The sequence below is a fragment of the Mytilus trossulus genome, chromosome 4, assembly GCF_036588685.1.
Source record: "Mytilus trossulus isolate FHL-02 chromosome 4, PNRI_Mtr1.1.1.hap1, whole genome shotgun sequence".
Taxonomy (NCBI): domain Eukaryota; kingdom Metazoa; phylum Mollusca; class Bivalvia; order Mytilida; family Mytilidae; genus Mytilus; species Mytilus trossulus.
In genome coordinates this window covers 9,854,117-9,873,312 of record NC_086376.1, presented here as the reverse complement: position 1 = coordinate 9,873,312, position 19,196 = coordinate 9,854,117, and the positions used below count along the sequence as shown (strand labels likewise).

Below are 19,196 nucleotides of genomic sequence, written 5' to 3'. Positions count from 1 at the left end.
GCTCTTCAACTTCGTACTTTATTTGGCATTTTAAACTTTTTTGGATTCGAGCGTCACTGATGAGTCTTTAGCAGACGAAACGCGCGTCTGGCGTATATACTAAATTTAGTCTTGGTATCTATGATGAGTTTATTATTCATAACTATAAATTGCATATTTGTTTTTCGTTCGTATTTTTAACATAGATAAGGCCGTTAGTTTTCTCGTTTGATTTGTTGAACATTGTCATTTCCGGGCCTTTTATAGCTGACTATGGGGTATGGACTTTGTTCATTGTTGAAGGCCATACGGTGACCTATAGATCTTAATTTCTGTGACATTTTTGTCTCTTGTGGGGAGCTGTCTCTTTGGCAGACATACCACTGAAATCCATATTATATTTGTAAAAGATTTAATGAATTTCAGAAAAGGTATCAAAAGTCATAGGTACTTTGGGACATGACAATTGTTTTTTCTAACACGGCTCCTCCTTTTTTCCCAAACAAATCCCCTTTGGTTTCTTTTAATTCTAATAAGACATGGATAATTTTAGCGCTTATCTGTATAGTATGTACAGTAATTACTATAAATAAAGTGTATTTGTTTTTTACTTTTAATTCGCACTTTACTAATCGATCAACGGACCAGCGATCATGGATATATTAGATATATTCTACAGACTCTCTCAATTATTAAACACTGTAACCGCCGTGGATAGTTAACTTGGAAATGATATCAGATAGAAAATACTCTTTATTCGTAGTATTTGTATGTTCAAAGTATAAAGAAAACGCAAACCGGAAGTCTAATCTGACTTAAAAATTCGCCCAATTTCGGAATAATATCCGGACGCCTTTTTACTCGTTTTTCTCCCAAGATAACTCAATCTGAATAATCATATTAATGGATGACAAATGCGACTATGTCATGTACCTATAGGATATATAGGCATGATGATTTATTTATTTTGGAAAGAAGGAAGCGACACACAAAATGAGGTCTTCTCATTTAGTAGTATAGATATAGATTATGTAGTTTAGATGTAGACAGTAAATGTCATTTCACCGTTTAATAGATTCCGATCATTTATGAAACATTTACTTAAGGTGATAGCCAGTAAGTTTTGAAAAGGTATAGGAATTGGAAGCTGACTTAATAAATTAATGTTTTTATTCTAAATAGTATCTGATCGTTAGATTAATGATAATACAAGTAGCGTCAACCTGATAATTTCTAAATGCCATAAAGAAATTGCAAATTGCAGTTAAGAAGATCATAAAACGCATGTTAAACTGTAATGTGTATTTAACTTGAATTTAGCTTACAATAGAGCTTACAAATAAGATACAAACAATACATATAAATGAGTCTAAAGTTTTCTAGATGTAGCTTCAACAGCAGCGCTTCCAACTTAAAAACACAAAATCAGACGAAACGCGCGTCTTGCGTACTAATTTATAATGCCTAATACTTTTGATTACTATTTACACATATGGGTCGATGTCACTGCTGGTGGACGTTTCGTCCCCGAGGGTATCACCAGCCCAGTAGTCAATAATTCGGTGTTGACAGGAATCCCACGCATAGATTACCTTAGCCGTATTTGGCACATTTTGAGGGAATTTTTGATCCTCAATGCTCTTCAAGTTTGAAGTTGTTTGGCTTTATGAATATTTTGATACGAGCGTCACTGATGAGTCTTATGTAGACGAAGCGCACGTCTTGCATACTAAATTATAATTAATCCGTGTACCATTGATAACTATCATCAAATGCCAACTATTCATTGAGGAATTGAAAACGCAGTTTGTTCCTCTCTGAATTTACCAATTGATTCCATTGCACTCAAACGTTGAAATTGCAAAGAAGTAATTTCTTTCATATTTATAGTTAAGATGATTCTTACCTTGATATCTTTGAACTTCCCATGACAGCCGTGAATTTTCCTCTCGTATATAATGTAATGTACTTTCAAAGGGACCAAAAGACCTGATTCTTTCTTGAAGTTGCGCATTTTCGTCTGAAATAATAAAGTATCAATGAAAATATCTATTGCAGTTTTCAAGAATATCATGAATAGTTATCAATACATAATGATTATAAGATAAGTAAATAGTTTCGGAAAGTTTAGTTTGAAAGCCCTATAACGATTCTGCATAATTTAAGCAAATCTAAGCAATTCTTAATTCAACAAAGGCAATAAGCCGCTAAATGAATTAGACGAAGAGTTATGTCATTGGAACTCATTCTACATCTTCCGATATCTAAAGAATCAGCTGCAGAGAGGTATCATGCATCTTGTTGTGATAATTTTTACATTAAAAACCCATTGACCGAAATAGGAATTTAACTTTGGAAAACAAAAATATAATGACAAATAAGATAATTAATTGAAGCTTACCCATGAGATACTGGTTCGAATTCTCAATAACCTTAAAGTGGGCTTCCTTCTGGGGAAGATCCCGATATTTTAACTGAAGTTCCCGGCTTTCTATTCTTACTTTATTTACCTCTTCTGTAAATAAATGATTTATATTTTAACTTGCTTCGATGCATAGTCACCAAAAAGTAACAACCTTTGTGTAAAATATAATATTTTTACTAGTTAACAGCCATAATGAAAATAAAACATTATATGCTCTGTTTGAAACGCTCTTTCAAAATCAACTTTACAAATATATCTACAGTTATTTCGGAGACGGCAAGATCTCTATTCAGAACAGAGAAGCTCTTAACAAGGTAATTCATAGCAGCAGCACTCTTGCCGGGATGTTTCAAGTTAGTTTATAACACAAGAAATGACCCTGTCCTATGATATGATCCACTATATGAAAGTTTAATGTAGAAAAAAAGTATATATCACTAATATGAAATGTTCAATTTGTGCTTTACATCCAAACTCGTCATGATACGGCATTTGAACGTAGAGTCACAATCTGTTTATATTTCTAGATAACTTTACGTCAAGTGTTTGAAGTGATGAAGCTAAACTAATTATTATTTATTGGGAGGTTTGTGGTCAAGTGGTGTAAGTTGTTTAAATACTGCATCACAAGCCTGTAAACACTGATGCAGTGTAATCAAATACCGCACCAGGCAGGTAGGTGGATTCCACTACAATCTTAATTGAGTAGGATTAAATGTCCACATTTCAAATATTTATATTCCGCGTTTCGTTTTGCTTTTGTTGTATGTCTTTTTTTTTCTGCATGAAAGCTTAGTATGCGTCTTATATATTTAGCTCAACAAACTTTCTGCATTTTTCAAATCCGGTATAGTTCATTCATGACACACACTTTAATAGTACTTTATGCTATTTTACTTTTTTGATTACTTAAAATCAAAGTTTGAAAAGAATGTAAAGAAGTATAAAAACCTGAAAAATTTGACTGTTCTAATTATGATGTTAAGTACACAATGGCTTGAATTATGTGAAATAATCTGCTGTATTAAAATGTTCATTATAATTCTATACAATTAATGTGATGGTGAGTAATTTATACCTTGCATAATTTCGATCTCTTTGTCCTTTGACTGTACTTGTGAATTCATTTTCTCCATACACTGAGTTAGAGTATTTCTTGTCTCTAAAAAGATTTTTAAATAATTCAAGCACCCATTCATATTAAGCCATACTTGCTTAGTTTTATGACAAATTAAGTATAATTCTTTTAACTAATATTTTTCTGTTAAGAGATTGATATTGAAACCTAATGTATTAAAACTATTTGCATTCCAAGGTGTTCTAAATTGTTCACTAGCTCATGTAACTTTTACACAATCGACGAATATAAAAAAATATATAATCGGAAAATGTGTCAAATTTAAAGATAGTCATACAGACAAAGAAATATATGCCTGTACACTTTTATGTACGTCCTGAGACAATATATGAGGGTCTTTTTTTATTTATCTATCTATTTCTTTATTCTTTTCTGTTTAGACAAAATTTCATTATTTATTTTAATAATCATCATAGTTCAACGTATCATAAGTCTCCATTTTTAATTTATTTTTGCCAATATTTCTCTGTTATTTATCATTCTACACTTTTTTGTCATTTTTCTCTATTCCGTTAAAAAAACACCTCAAAATGACCAAACTTCCAACCAATGACCCCAAAACCCCGTTCAAAGCCTCATATGTATTTAAAGATACTAACGATTATGTTCCAGTTGTTCCCGTTGTAAATCACTCTGTCTTGTCTGTAATTCTAAACTTGTCTTGATAATATTACCTAGAGATAATATAAAAAAAGTCTTCAATATATTTACTGGCTTAAATATGAAATGCAACTGTTTAGATGATCAAAGATGTTGGATCAACTTCAATAATAACAGCCCCATAAAATCTTTAAAATGTTGCCCTTATTTGCATTGGTATACCTTTTTTTATATTATGAATCGGCTCTCACCAAACTTTTTAGCCATTTTTTAAAATCCGAAAAGTTTAGAAGAAATTTTGGCACACACACCATACATACAAACAAATTGACAGACAGACAAACACACACACAGTACTCATGACCTAAATCAGTTCTAAAGATATACAAAAAAAAATCTTCCATTCCGCTGTTAAAAGCAAAAAGACGTGATAAAACTGGTAAAGATTTTTTTTCACGAGCATTACCTTCCAACTGTTGCTTTAGTGAGCTTATTCTGGCTATTTCTCTTTTCTGATTTTCTATCTCTGAATCTCGTAACTGTCCCATAGTTTGAAGTTGTTCTAAAACAAAATAATAAATGCTGTTTAAAACAACTTACAAAATAACTCTTTGACGAATAACGATAAAAATATCAAACTCACAACGATAATATGATCAAGAGTGAGATTTGGTATTATTGGCGAGGACATCATCCGTCAATTATATATATATAATAATGAAGTAGTTTTTAACGTTAAACTTACGTATGTCGGAAGATGGAAGATAATTCTAAATTAATGTATGCTTTCAAAAATATAGAATAAACACCGGACCTTTCTTGCAGAATAAACAAGTATATAAATAGATTAGAAATAGGTCTATTACTGAAATATCCTCGATATAACCCATCGTTAAAAATCGCCAACATTTTTGTTTTTGAAAGAAGTGGATGATTGCCTGGTAAACTCAAACTTTCAAATAGCCATTACTGGAATATGGCTTTAATGTAACATAGACCTAAAATATTTACCAATACCAGCTGTATATTGTCTTTTGATCTGAAGGCTGTTTTCCTCCTTGATCTGCACATCAGCTCTTAGCTGTTTGATTGTTTCTAAAATAAGAATGTTTTATTTCATCAAGTCACTTTACGGATCGGAACAATTGAACAAAACACATTGATAGTAGCTATTAAATCTTGTTTTATCCAGCAGATTCTACATAAATGCCTGTCAGGTATATGATTGTTGTTTATTATTCGTCTCATGTGTTTCAGTTTTTCGTATTTTCATATCATGGCCTTTTAAAGCTGACCATACAGTATGGATTTTTATCATTGTTGAAGGTCCTACTGTTGCCCATAATAACTTGCTTTTACTTCATTTGAATTTCGGTTGAAAGTTGTCTCATATAAATCATACCACATGTCCTTATTTTCATATAACCATTTAATTAATATAAATAATTTTTTCAATCATATTTTTCAAAGAAAATCTATAAGAGATAACACACTTGTGTCTAACACAAATCTTAAATGTTAGACAATTCAATCCGACGAAATGAATCATAATTTTAATATCTGTTTGATATGATTTACCATCTTTCATTTTCCTTTCTTCTTTCAAACTGATTAAAACCTCTTCTACTAAATCGACTTTATTCCTTAGTTCTTGTATCTCTTTGAGGTGATTTTCTAAATCAAAAGATATTGAATAAATTTCATTATAATCGTAAACTGTCTACAATTATGTCATCAAATCAAGTAAACCTTTATTTCTCCTATAATTCCTTATCAATATATCCATTGGTCAATTCATGCGCTGAACAAATTGAACCTCACTTTTTTGTGAACAAGGTGTATTTTTCGTTATTGAGTAGACATGATATTTATAATGTAATAAGTTATGTGGTTTTAGTAACAGATTATACCTAGATTTTGACATCGAAACCACTAACTATGTTGAGTATCCATAAGTATAAATATCAAAAGAAGATAAAACTGAAATAAGCTCAGGAACAGGACATAGCTTAGCAAAAACGTTTAACAAGATGACAAAAGCACCAGAAATTTAAATGTGCATTGACCATATTTAGAAAATAAATAAAAGCTAGACTGGATGTGGTTACGTTTTAACACAGTCAAATCGTTGTTCATCTGGCAAGTGTATTTCTTTATGACTATGATATAGATATTAAAGAGGTTGTTTATGAAGAAATAATTCAATAGATTGAAATGACAAACTTTATAAGGCTTTGATGTGAAGTGTCAGTACCCTTTTCTCTTCCTAATGTGACAACCATTGTCTCTATATATCGGTAGTGGTCTTCTTTTTCAGTTTTCCTAACTGAAATAAAAAAAAAACATTAATTCCACTAATCAAGCATGATTCTTATGACTATTATAACGTAGAACATTTTCTGATTTTTGATGAGTCTGCTGCCTAGTTATTTAAATTATCCACTAAGTATACATTAACTAAGCATGTAGTAGAAAATAGAAACTAATAGAAAAACTAAATACATTACTTTTGCGAAACTTGATTTTGGAAAGTATGTAAACTATATATATGTTTTCTGAAGATGATACTAGATTTAACATTTAAACATTCAAATCAACAGAATCTTAATTGTTAAGTATCATTAGACATTTAAAAAATATCATCTTTGATTTAAAACAAAACTAAAGGTATGAGAATATCATGATCTTGAATTAGAAAAATATATGCGAAAAATGATGTATGACTACCTTTAAATTTATTTTTAAAAAATGCGTATAAAAAAAAATGTAAAGATTTTCCAAAGGTATATTGTACTTGTAGGAAATGGCATATCTATTCATGATATATTTACTTTACTCACCTAGATCTGCAGACAGTCCTTCGCATTCTTGACATGATTGTTCTAGTTGTTGTTCGGTGGTCCTCAACTGGTCATTAATCTGTTGATATTGTTCCCGGTACCTTTCGTTTTCCTCTGTATTAGATGTAAGCAATAAAATTATAAAAATGAATATACATGTATTTCAAACATTGTTGTGTTTCTGTTTACCATATGTCGTTGCTTAACATGGCAAATTAAACATCTGATTTTTCGGTGATTCTTTTCAAATTGATTTTGACCAAATACATTAAAAGACTACCATTAACAAATTTGTCTCAGTAAAAAATAACAATGGAATTGTACTGAAGAAACATATAAACAATTTTATTTGATACAGAAATAGGCAAAGTACACAGTCATACACGTATACATTATATAAGAAATGTTATAAAAAAAAATATCATACAGGAAAACAAAGGACATTGGTTTAAAAAAGAGCAGTTGAGATAAATCTACCCAAAACTTTTAATGATGTTACTATTTTAACAATTCAAAGATCGCTTGATCTGTATATACAGACAGTTAAAGCAACAATGCTATTTTATAGCTTGTAATAATGAACGAATTTAGTAGAAACGAAACCTTGATTCGATTAAAGTTCTATATCTAGTCCATGCAAGAATTAGGTACGGGACAATAAGAAGCTTCTATCCTCTTAAGTTTCCACAATCACATTGGTTATGCAAACTCGGAGTTTTGGACTTAGCGGAGAAAAGCTTAAAAAATAAATATTTTTATTTCACTTTACCCTTCATAGATTCTAGTTGGGCTGATATGTCTTTCATTCTGGCAATTTCTCTTTTCTGATTTTCTATCTCTGAATCTCGTAACTGTCCAATAGTTTGAAGTTGTTCTAAAACAAAAGAGTATATGCTGTTTAAAACATCCAACAAAATAACTATTGGACGAATAACGCTGTTTAAAACATCTTACAAAACAACTTTTGGACGAATAACGATACAAATATCAAACTCACAACGATAATATGATCAAGAGTGAGATTTGGTATTATTGGTTAGGACATCATCCGTCAGTTATGTAAATTTGATATTGAAGTGATTTTTGACGTTTAACTTTTGTTTGTCGGAAAATGGAATAATTCTAAACAAAATTAAGCTTTATAAAATATAGAATAAACACCGGACCTTTCTTGCAGAAAAAAAAGAAATATCCTCAATATAAACCATCGTTAAAAATCATCAGCATTTTTGTATTTGAAAGAAGTGGATGACTGCCTGGTTAACTGAAACTTTCATATAGCCATTAGTGGAATATGGCTTAGATGTAACATAGACCTAAAATATTTACCAATACCAGCTTCATATTGTCTTTTGATCTGGAGGCTGTTTTCATCCTTGATCTGCACATCAGCTCTTAGCTGTTTGATTGTTTCTAAAATAAGAATGTTTTATTTCATCAAGTCACTTTACGGATCGGAACAATTGAACAATACAAATTGATAGTAACTATTAAATAATGTTTTGTCCATCATTTTCTACATAAATGCCTGGCAGGTATATCATTGTTGTTTTCTATTCGTCTCATGTGTTTCAGGTTTTCGTATTTTCATATCATGGCCTTTTAAAGCTGACAATACAGTATTGATTTTTATCATTGTTGAAGGTCCTACGGTTGCCCATAATAACTTGCGTTCACTTTATTTGAATTTTGGTTGAAAGTTGTCTCATATAAATCATACCACATGTCCTTATTTTCATAATAACATTTAAGTGATATAATTTTGTTTTAAACATATTTTCCAAAGAAAATCTATAAGAGATATTACACTTGTATCTAACACAAATCTTAAACGTTAAATAAATCAATCCGACGAAATAATTCAGAAATGATACATAATTTTAATATCTGTTTGATATGATTTACCATCTTTCATTTTCCTTTCTTCTTTCAAACTGATTAAAACCTCTTCTACTAAATCGACTTTATTCCTTAGTTCTTGTATCTCTTTGAGGTGATTTTCTAAATCAAAAGATATTGAATAAATTTCATTATAATCGTAAACTGTCTACAATTATGTCATCAAATTTAGTAAAAAAAGATTCTCCTATAAATTCTTATCAATATATCCATTGGTCATTTCGTCCGCTTACCAAATTGTCCATTACCTGTTTGTGAACAAGGAGTCTTTTTCGATATTTAATAGACAGGATGTTTATAATGAAATGAGTTATGTGGTGAACGTAAATGAGACAGCTGACCGTTGCCTCAAACAAAATAACACCAAGAGATGCATGTTCTCTTTAACAAACATAGATGACTTGAAATCAAGCGAGCTTGAAGGTGGTACCAAACACTTTTCTAAAATTAATTTGGCTCGATTAAGGTGGTACCTTACACTACAGGGAGATAACTCTGTAAAGTCAGCTAAATGTTTTAATTATGTTGTGTTGTAAAGGGAATGTTAAGCTTCTCAATGTTCAAAATTGGTATTTGTCAAACTGCTATATAACCAGTGTAATATTTTTGACAAAACGGTTGGTTCAAAATTTTTAAAATTTTTATATTTTTGTTAAAGGGTCAAAGTAAATACATTGTAAAAAATTCATGAAAATTAAACGAGCCAAATTAATTTTAGTGAAAGTGAAGGGTACCAACTTAATATTCCCTATAACAAAAATATAAAAATTTCCAAAAATTTGAACCAACCGTTTTGTCAAAAAAATTACACTGATTATATAGCAGTTTGACAAACACCAATTTTGATTATTAAGAAGCTTAATATTCCTTTTACAACACAACGTAATTCAAACGTTTAGCTGACTTTACAGAGTTATCTCCCTGTTGTGTTAGGTACCACCTTAAATAGCTCGAATCAGCAAAGACTAAATTCGGTAAATAAAAAAACCGCACCATTGACTAGATTCCATATAACAGACAAACATATTTTATCTAGTGTTTAAGATTGAAACCAATTAATATAGCAAGTATCCATAAGTAAAAATATCAAAAGAAGATAAAACTGAAATGCGCTCAAGAAAAGGACATAGCTTAGCAAAACATAAGATGACAAAAGCACCAGAAATTTAAATGTGCATAAACCATTTTAGAAAATAAATAAGAGCTAGTGGACTGGATATGGTTGCATTTTAACACAGTAAAAGCGTTGCTAATCTTCGAGTGTATTACTATGTGACTTGGATAAAGAAATTAAAGGGGTTGGTCATGAAGAAATACACAAATTGAAACTCAATAGATAAAAATGACAAACTTTATAAGGATTTAATGTGATGTGTCAGTACCCTTTTCTCTTCCTAATGTAACAACCATTGTCTCTATATATCGGTAGTGGTCTTCTTTTTCACTTTTCCTAACTGAAATAAAAACATTCATTCCATTTATCAAGCATGATTTTAATGATTATTAGAACATTTTCATATTTCTGATGAGACTGCTTCCTGTTTTTTTAATTACCCACTAAGTATACATTAATAAAGCGTTATGAACATAAAACGAAGATTTATAATTCAAACATAAAAATTCATCCGAATCTTAATCTTAAGTATCATTAGAAGTTTTCAAAATAGTAACAAATCTGAAGATCTTTAAAAAGAAGAATATATGCGTAAAATGATAAAGAACTTCTTTTAACTTTATTTTTAATATTTTAATTTTTTTCCTATAAAAGAAAATTTGCAAAAGAGATGTTGATTTTAGTGAGGTTCGTATTGCATAGTCTTTAGTTGTCTATGTTGTCAATGGTTTTGTCTTCTGTACTGTTATTTGTCTGTTTATCTTTTAATCTAAAGCCATGGCGTTGGTAGTTTATTTTCAATCTATGAAATTGACTGTCCCTCTGGTATCTTTCGTCCCTCTTATATTTGTAGGAAATGGCATATCTATTCACCAAATGTTTACTCACCAAGATCAGCAGACAGTCCTTCGCATTCTTGACATGATTGTTCCAATTGTTGTTCAGTGGTCCTCAACTGGTCATTAATCTGTTGATATTGTTCCCGGTACCTTTCGTTTTCCTCTGTATTAGATGTAAAGAATAAATTAAATTGAATTCAAGCGTTGTTGTGTTTCATTTTACCATATGTCGTCGCTAAACATGACAAATAAAACATCTGACTTTTCGATGATTCTTTTTTAAATGATTTTGACTCAATACATTAAAAAACTATCATTCGTCCCAGTAATTTTGAAAAAAAAACCCAATTACAATGGAATTCAAATGAAGAATGATAGAAACTATTCTATTTGATACAGAAACAGGCAAAGGACACAATCATACATGTATACATTATATGAGAAAAGTCCTGAATGAATTTATTAGCACAAGAAAAAAGAAGATTGATTAAAAAATGAGCGGTTGAGATTAGTTTACCCAAAACTTTTAAAGATGATACTATTTACAATTCAAAGATATGTAAAACCAGACAGTAAAATCAACAAACCGATTGTAACTCCTGTCAAATGGACGAATTAAGGAGGAAAATAAACCCTGATAAGGTAAAAGTTCTATTCTCTCAAGTTTTCACAAAGACATAGGTTATGCAGACTCGAACTTTTGGATTTTGCAGAGAACAGCTTTAAAATAAGTATTTTTTATTTTACATTACCTTTAATAGATTCCAGCTGGGCTGCTATGTCTCTCATTCTGTCAAGTTCTTGTTCCAACTGATCTTTTTCTTCTGAAATAGGAAAACAATATCTTAAGCGACTCAATTTAAATCACATATCTAATGCATCATATTAAATATTTTGCCCTATGACGAGTGTTTCGTTATCTATACTGTACTCGTTCTATTTGAGCAGTCAAAAAGCGTTGACCGTGTATTTCTATGTCATATACAGTCACTACCCTGATATCACTTTTCCTCGTGAATATTTTAATAGAAATTGCCGAAATTATAATTAACTATTCATACGACCTATTCAACCTGTTCTTGTTCTTGTTCCAAATGTATACAACGACTCTAAACTTATTTTTTTGCAATTTTTAGAAAATATTTTGGATTTGCAAATGTAAATCATTATGTTTTATGCTTGTTGTTGATAGTTTAGTTCATTCTCAAACAAGTTCGTTCACCATCGAATGCGGTTTTCAACAGGTGATGTACATTTTATTGTGTTGTATATTTCTCCGCCTGCATAATATGAGCACTTTTTTTAAAAGGGTGAAGTTTTTCCAATATTTAAATAAAAAAACAACATTAACAACTATATATTGAAAATGTATATTTTGAGATTGCAGTATAAAGACAATAATAGTGCATTGACTTGAAATATCAACGATATAAGGATTCGGCCCGAAACGGGGAAAAAGCTCGGCTCGCATTTCACCGTTTCTAAGCATCATCCTTATATCGTTGATATGTCAAGTCAATGCACTATCAATGTCGATATAAAAACTATGCACTAGTGACAACGCAATTTTGACTGTAATGTATCTTTAAAGACTGAACGATAAATTAATCTGTCATGTTCAGTCTTTTACAAAATACTCAAACTAATCATCTGAAGTAAAAGTTATGCTAAGACACATCACTTGCAGTTAATGTATCTCTGTTCTGTCGATTTCTTCTAGTTAATCATTTTTGATCTGACATGTTCATTCTGAACTAAGCAGCTCATAAGAGAAATAACAACAAAATACTAGTCATTGAAATTCCAGACTTATCCACTGCTGTTATTCAGTACTGTTCAGATTCTTCGCTTGTAATCAGTTCGTTTCGGCTCAATATCGAATATTACATATATTATTATGTGACTTTTTTTGTTATAGTGATATACCAAATACCGATTTATAACAGTATTGATAGGTGAATTGGATAAATTTTAATTGTGGAAGATTATTTATTAATTAATATGCATTTTTCAATTGCCTGTTTGATAGATGCACTCTAACAATTCAAATATTTGTGATCATATACCTGTTACATTTTCCAGCGCCACCAATTTTTCTTTCATTTCGTCAAGTTCACTATTAACTTGCATCAATTGTTCTTCGAGCTGATCTTTTTCATCTGAAATAACAGTATATTTCGAAAAATAAGCGGCAAACGATTGAAATCTTAGGAAAAAGACTTCAATTTCACACAGTATCTGTGAGAAATTTCATTTGTTTTCACGTTTATTCAAGGTCCAACCTACTCCTATGACATACTAAGACTGAATAGAAAAACATGTATTTCATCGGTAATTTTCCGAACAAGTCACAGACGGTAGTAGGAATATGACATGGATCAAATTAGAATAAAAAATTAAAAATGCTATATAGAAAAAATATGATATCAAAGCTCCTATCGAATCCTAAAATCAAGTTAGGTCACAAAAAAAATAGCAATGCATTTTGATACGTAGCCATCATGGAAAATATATACAGCCTTGGAACTTAATCCATTTACATTATTACACAGTTTAGTGTCGTAATAATGCATTGATCATTTGCAGATATATTTGTAAATATCAAAGCAGAGGAAGAAGGGGGAAATTGTCGAAATATCCGTCAACCTAGCTATTACCTATCATTTATTAGTAGAATTAACATTATTTGAATTGCACGAGCAAATTTGGCAATTAGATTGGCTAAATAATTGCTGTTATTGTACCCTCTCTGTAACACCAAATTCTTAGGAAGAAACTTAACACAGCTAGCAAGATGAACGTATATTGTAACACGTGTTATGAGCAGGTAGTATTAAACAAGCTGACTGACGAATAAGGTCAATGAATTTAGAGTTACAAATCTAAAAGACAATTATCTAATTCTATCACAGTTCTGTGTTCATCATTGTTTACTTACTACTGTTACAACGTATATGAAAACACAATTAGTATCAATTCACAACAAAAGAAAAAACTAACTAGAAAAAGTATTGTACAATTCTTGTATAAATCTTTTTGCAATACTTTCAAATATATTATTTATTATTTGAACAATTGATCGACTGCATACCAAATATCTGCCATAGATACAAAACGTATTTCATTTGGTTTTAAGATAGTTGTTCCATTGGTAATGAAACTACACCATGCTTAATATTGCAGCATTTTCATGTTTGTCAATGACATGTCAACTGAATGTGTTTTAACTTATGCAGTTTGGTTGCTATCACGTCTATCTAGCCTACATCTATACATGTACAAATAAATGGTACACATAAAAAATAAAATCACAAATATACTGATCTCAGAGAAAAATACAAAACGGAAAGTCCCGAATCAAATGGCAAAATCAAAACCTCAAACATATCAAACGAACGGACAACTGGCATAATCCTGACTTGGCGTAGACATTTTCTAAAGTAACAATTATGTGGATTAAACCTGGTTTTATTGCTAACTAAATCTCTCACTTGAATGTCAGCAGCCAAAACTGTGCCACTATATCAATCACAAGCAAAACACATATAGAAACTAACATTTACCATAGCACCATAACACAATGACGTGTTGTATAAGCACAAAGCCACTTCATATGTAAGAAAAAAACACAAAAAAGCATATAGACAATAAATTAAAGATATAAGGAATGTGGTATAAGTGCCAATGAGACAACTCTCCGTTCAAGTCACAGTTTGTAAAAGGAAACCATTATAGATCAAAGTAATGTCTTCAACACGGAGTTTTGGCTTACAAAACAACAAACTATAAAGGGTCCAAATAATGACTAGTATAAAACATTGCAAACGGTAAAACCAACGGTATAATTCCATAAAAAACGAGAAACAAGAAAAAGATGCAAATTCCACCAACAAATGACAACTACTGAGCATCAGATTCCAGACTAAGAACAGATGCAAACATATGCATTGGGTTTAAACGTTTAAATGTACATGCTTACTTACCACTCAATCTTTTATAATCATGTGTCTCACTTGATTCTAGGTGACTTTGAATTTCTGAATACTGTTGTTTAATGGTTTCTTCAATGACTTTAGTAGATATATTTACTTGCTCTTAAAACAAATGTTTTTAATCAATTTTATACTTTGATATAATTAAAAAGAGTGTAGTTCTATGTAAACATGTCATTATTAAAATTGGGGTTCTCAATATTTTATTATACTCCCCCAAAAATTTTAAACTTGTATTAAAAACTCATATAAGTTTGGAAGCAAAATAATAGACATAATTTCAGAACATTAAAAATAAATCCAAATATTGTTTTGCTTAATATGGCTGAGGCAATGAGGCGGCAAAAAAGTATTATGATAATTGTTTGTAAGGGTTACTATTCACAGTAAGTAAAACAAAATACCGTAAATTGGAAACGTCAATTACATATATAAAGAAACACATTACAGCAAGCATTATCTATCAAATAACACTATATGTGATTTCGAAAAAAGTAGAGCCTAACTATACATTTTTGCTCAATGTTGAAGGCCGTACATATAGTTGTTTGTGTCATTTTGGTCATTTGTGGATAGTTGTTTCATTGGCAATCATACCTCATCTTCTTTTTTATATTTAAATCGAGAATAACTTTCTAGAATTACCTTTTCGGTTTTCTAACTTCGCTAGCTTCGATTTAAATTCATCGAGCTCGTCCGTGAGTTGCTGTTGTGATTGGACAAGCTGTTCTTTCTCATCTAAAAAGGTTAAATATTATGAATGTCAGTGGAGGTTTTCAAATTTTAAAACGTTGTCAACAAACATGAGTGAATGTCAACACCAGTTTCAATATTTCAGTTAAAGAGTGGCATAAACAAAATTTATTTTTAGTATAAAATGGTAAAAACGAAAGCCCATTTGATTGGATCATGATACACTGTATTATATTACTTTCATAAAACGAAATGAAAAGTTTTTATAAAAACCCGAATTTGATATTATAACTAATTGCTTTGTTAGTGCACCCATTTTTTTAATATTTTTTTATAAGATACTATAATATTGAGAATGGAAATGAGGAATGTTTCACATAGACACCAACCCGACCATAGAGCAGACAACAGTCAAATGTCACCAATGGGCCATCAATGCAGAAAGAAACTCTCGCACCTTGAGGAATCCTTCAGCTGGCCCTTAAACAAATATGCACAAACTGTAAATACAAAAACTTAAAAAAGTAACAAAAAGCCCCCATATTGTAACTGACCTCGAATGTTTGAGTTTTCCTGATTAAGAGAGTCAAGTTGCTTTTGGAGTAATGCCAACTCTTGATGCAGGGACTGTTTAGTTTCTTCAAAAGATTGCTGAATTTCTTCTGTAAACAGATATTTTCATACAGTACCTTTTATATTATCAATAATCATACGTGTTATTCCAAACAAACACGTTATAATTTGAAAAAATAAAATCATATTACATGTGATAAGTGCTATTTAAATTAAATCAATCATGTGTTTTAGATTTAAAACCATAATATCGTAATTCAATGTATAAAACGTAAGACAAGTTGAAATTATTGAGAAAGCTACCTATCGACATTTGAATTCAAAAGACATTTTCAAATCAACTTTGTTGATAAAAGATAAAGAGACAAACATTGCTAAAAAAACGTCAATGTAACTGTTTTGATGTTATTCACGCTTGGATATGATTTCATCAATGGTTCGATTGTAATCATAGTACATGTATGATATACTGTGTAAAACTATTTAAAGAAAAATCAATTAAATGACAATTTGTGAAACGCGTTTATCTAGGCATTACAGCGTCATATATGAAATGGTTAACTTGATTCTGAATATTGATACTGTTAAATGTTAGTTGTAAGTCAAGCTATGGAAACCTTTTGAATTTTGGGCACAGATAACTATTTTAACAGGCCTGGCATTTTGTTGAGCAGCTGATATTCAAAACGCATTATGTGATACAATTTTAATAATCGGATTAAATGTGTGTCTTTTTTAAAGAGAAAACCAATATATTTCATATCACATGTATACAGTTGTACAAATCAAGATATTGACGTGGACATAAATTGATGCACTTAAAAGAGATTTATACATTTTTATAATACCATTTTTATTTTGTAATTCATTCGAATCCTCTCTCGATTCCTCAAGCTGGCCATTTACAGTTTTCAAATCCCCTTCTAATTGAGTTTTGCTTTCTAAAATGAGAGAAATATAAAAGCGTAAATACAGTTTGCAGCAAGTAACATAATTTTGTTTCAACATTTTTTTAGGTCATATTTAAAGGGACGGTACTTTTTCTATGATAAATTTTCATAGTTGTTTTTAATTGTTTCCGTTTGTCCTTTTTCGCCCTTTAAGTTTCAAAATTCTCTGTGGTATCTCCCGGTTTGTTTTACAGGTTGACGTATGAAACAGAAATAAATATACATGACCGAAAACTCGGCAACGCTTCTTAGAGCTGGCTATGGGATGCGGTACGTGTGTTGGTCATTTGTGAAGGTGCGTTTGATATCAATATGCGTCGTAATCTTCAAGGGGGTGAGTTCTATTCCAAGTGAAGGTAACTAAAGATGACAAAAGTTAAAAGTAAGTTTGATTTTAAATTAATAAGTATTAGTGAACAGAAAGCAGTAGAGTAGCAAATTTAAACTTATAAAATTAAGCTCACAATGGAAACAGATGAATCAATTTTGTCGTTTCATTTCAGCCACGGATTTAAGAAGCCTTGACTCTAACAATCTTCGGTTGCATCTCAGTAAGGCAAACAAAAAACAACTGGCAGTTCTGCCATAGCACATGTCAGCTATACTGAGAGAAAAATATCAAGATAGATATGATAGATCAACACTCTTCTGTATTCAAAACATTCTAAACGATGTTGAAGACTTGCCAAATTCTGCTGAAAGTTATTTTTAGTTTCTTCCATGGACTGCTGACATTCTGCTATAAATTTAAATTCAAATTATAACCGCTTGTAAAGGTTGTTTGAGTTTAGGTTACAACTAAAGCAGCATTTAAGATGTAACTCGCCCGCAAATGTTTCCCTTGATTACTTTGAAACTAAGACAAATCTATACTTTGACCAACTTATGTCAGATGTTGGAGTGTTTAAAGTCACTAATAATGAGATCAAAAGTAGCTTAATCCGTACATCAGCAATGTCACTTTTTAACATTATGTATTGTAAGATAAACAATAAATGTATTCAGTAAGAGGATCAATCCCAAAATACGTTCACTGTTAAAAGTACCAAATAAATAATAAATGATTACTAGTTTATAACCTAAAATACCTTTTTGACTTTCCAGCGGAGCATTATTTTGTTTCCATCCTTCCAATGCGTCATTAACTTGTTGTAATTGTTCTTCAAGCTGATTTTTATGCTCTTAAAAGAAATAACAAAGAAACGCCATTCGACATAACATAAACTAAACAAAGGGAGCAAATGATTTATGTTTTTATGTATAGATGACTATCCGTTTGTGACAGTGAAATGAGTTTGGAAGTTGCACAATGTTTTATATCCTCTTGAATTTTTCCATTATGCAAACGTCTGTGTTATCAAAACTGTAACCTTATAATTCTTTCTCACTACAGATCTTTCACACAAGTAACAAATGACAGATATGAAGTGGATTGGATAGCTTTTCCATGTTTGCCTTTTTTTGTCATCTCCAAATAACTTCGTTAATTGCCCAGTTACTAAATTACAGGGAAAATATCGCAATAAGAAAAAATAAGGTTGACTTTCTTTCTTTTGAGGCTTTTCCATGTTTGTCTTTTTTTTTCATGTCCAAATAATTTTGATAGTTTCCCAGTATCTTAATAACAGGGAAAGTAACGCAATAAGAAAAAAAGGTTGCCTTACTTTCCCTTTGACGTCTTATTCTTTTAGCGTTCTTCATTGTTCTTGATTGATAAAAAAATATGTCAATTTGAACAGCCTTTCAAGAAAGTAACATTTAACTTACCAACAACTTGTTCTTTTTCTTGGAGAGCAGATGTCAATTCTAACTCAAATGATGTAAGCTTTTGTTGTGTTTTCTCTGCAGATTCCTTCCAACTTTCAGTGATACTGTCTGAAAATTGATAAGTATTCTGATTAAAACTGCAAAGACGCCAGTTAGGTATCACTTATCAATAATACACATGACGATATAAATAAATATTCGGGGAACAATGTCCCAGAAAGGGACAAAATAAAAAGATCCGCAATCAATACTCCAGCTAACTAGTCTCTTTCATTTTAAGCCATGGCGTTGTCAGTTTATTTTCGATTAATGAATTTGACTGTCCCTTTGGTATCATTCGTCCCTCTTTAAGAAAGTTATGACAAACTGCTGGTCATGTTACAAATG

The 19,196-nt window shown here is 30.7% G+C and overlaps 1 protein-coding gene across 1 annotated transcript in view; it reads right to left on the bottom strand.

Annotated features, from left to right (window-relative positions):
• Window positions 1–413: 413 nt before the first annotated feature.
• LOC134714444 (uncharacterized) overlaps window positions 414–19,196 on the bottom strand; it is a 41,863-nt gene continuing 23,080 nt past the window's right edge. The window contains exons 6-28 of the mRNA XM_063575686.1: window positions 18,810–18,917; window positions 18,131–18,223; window positions 16,941–17,033; window positions 16,074–16,181; window positions 15,472–15,564; window positions 14,818–14,928; window positions 12,901–12,993; window positions 11,587–11,658; window positions 10,884–10,997; window positions 10,264–10,335; window positions 8,888–8,983; window positions 8,312–8,395; window positions 7,752–7,856; window positions 6,983–7,096; window positions 6,397–6,468; window positions 5,721–5,816; window positions 5,154–5,237; window positions 4,609–4,704; window positions 4,142–4,216; window positions 3,483–3,566; window positions 2,381–2,494; window positions 1,886–1,999; window positions 414–562 (exon numbers count right to left, since the gene is read on the bottom strand). Of these exons, the coding sequence (XP_063431756.1) occupies window positions 414–562; window positions 1,886–1,999; window positions 2,381–2,494; window positions 3,483–3,566; window positions 4,142–4,216; window positions 4,609–4,704; window positions 5,154–5,237; window positions 5,721–5,816; window positions 6,397–6,468; window positions 6,983–7,096; window positions 7,752–7,856; window positions 8,312–8,395; window positions 8,888–8,983; window positions 10,264–10,335; window positions 10,884–10,997; window positions 11,587–11,658; window positions 12,901–12,993; window positions 14,818–14,928; window positions 15,472–15,564; window positions 16,074–16,181; window positions 16,941–17,033; window positions 18,131–18,223; window positions 18,810–18,917 (2,240 nt within the window). The remainder of the gene's footprint in view (window positions 563–1,885; window positions 2,000–2,380; window positions 2,495–3,482; window positions 3,567–4,141; window positions 4,217–4,608; window positions 4,705–5,153; window positions 5,238–5,720; window positions 5,817–6,396; window positions 6,469–6,982; window positions 7,097–7,751; window positions 7,857–8,311; window positions 8,396–8,887; window positions 8,984–10,263; window positions 10,336–10,883; window positions 10,998–11,586; window positions 11,659–12,900; window positions 12,994–14,817; window positions 14,929–15,471; window positions 15,565–16,073; window positions 16,182–16,940; window positions 17,034–18,130; window positions 18,224–18,809; window positions 18,918–19,196) is intronic.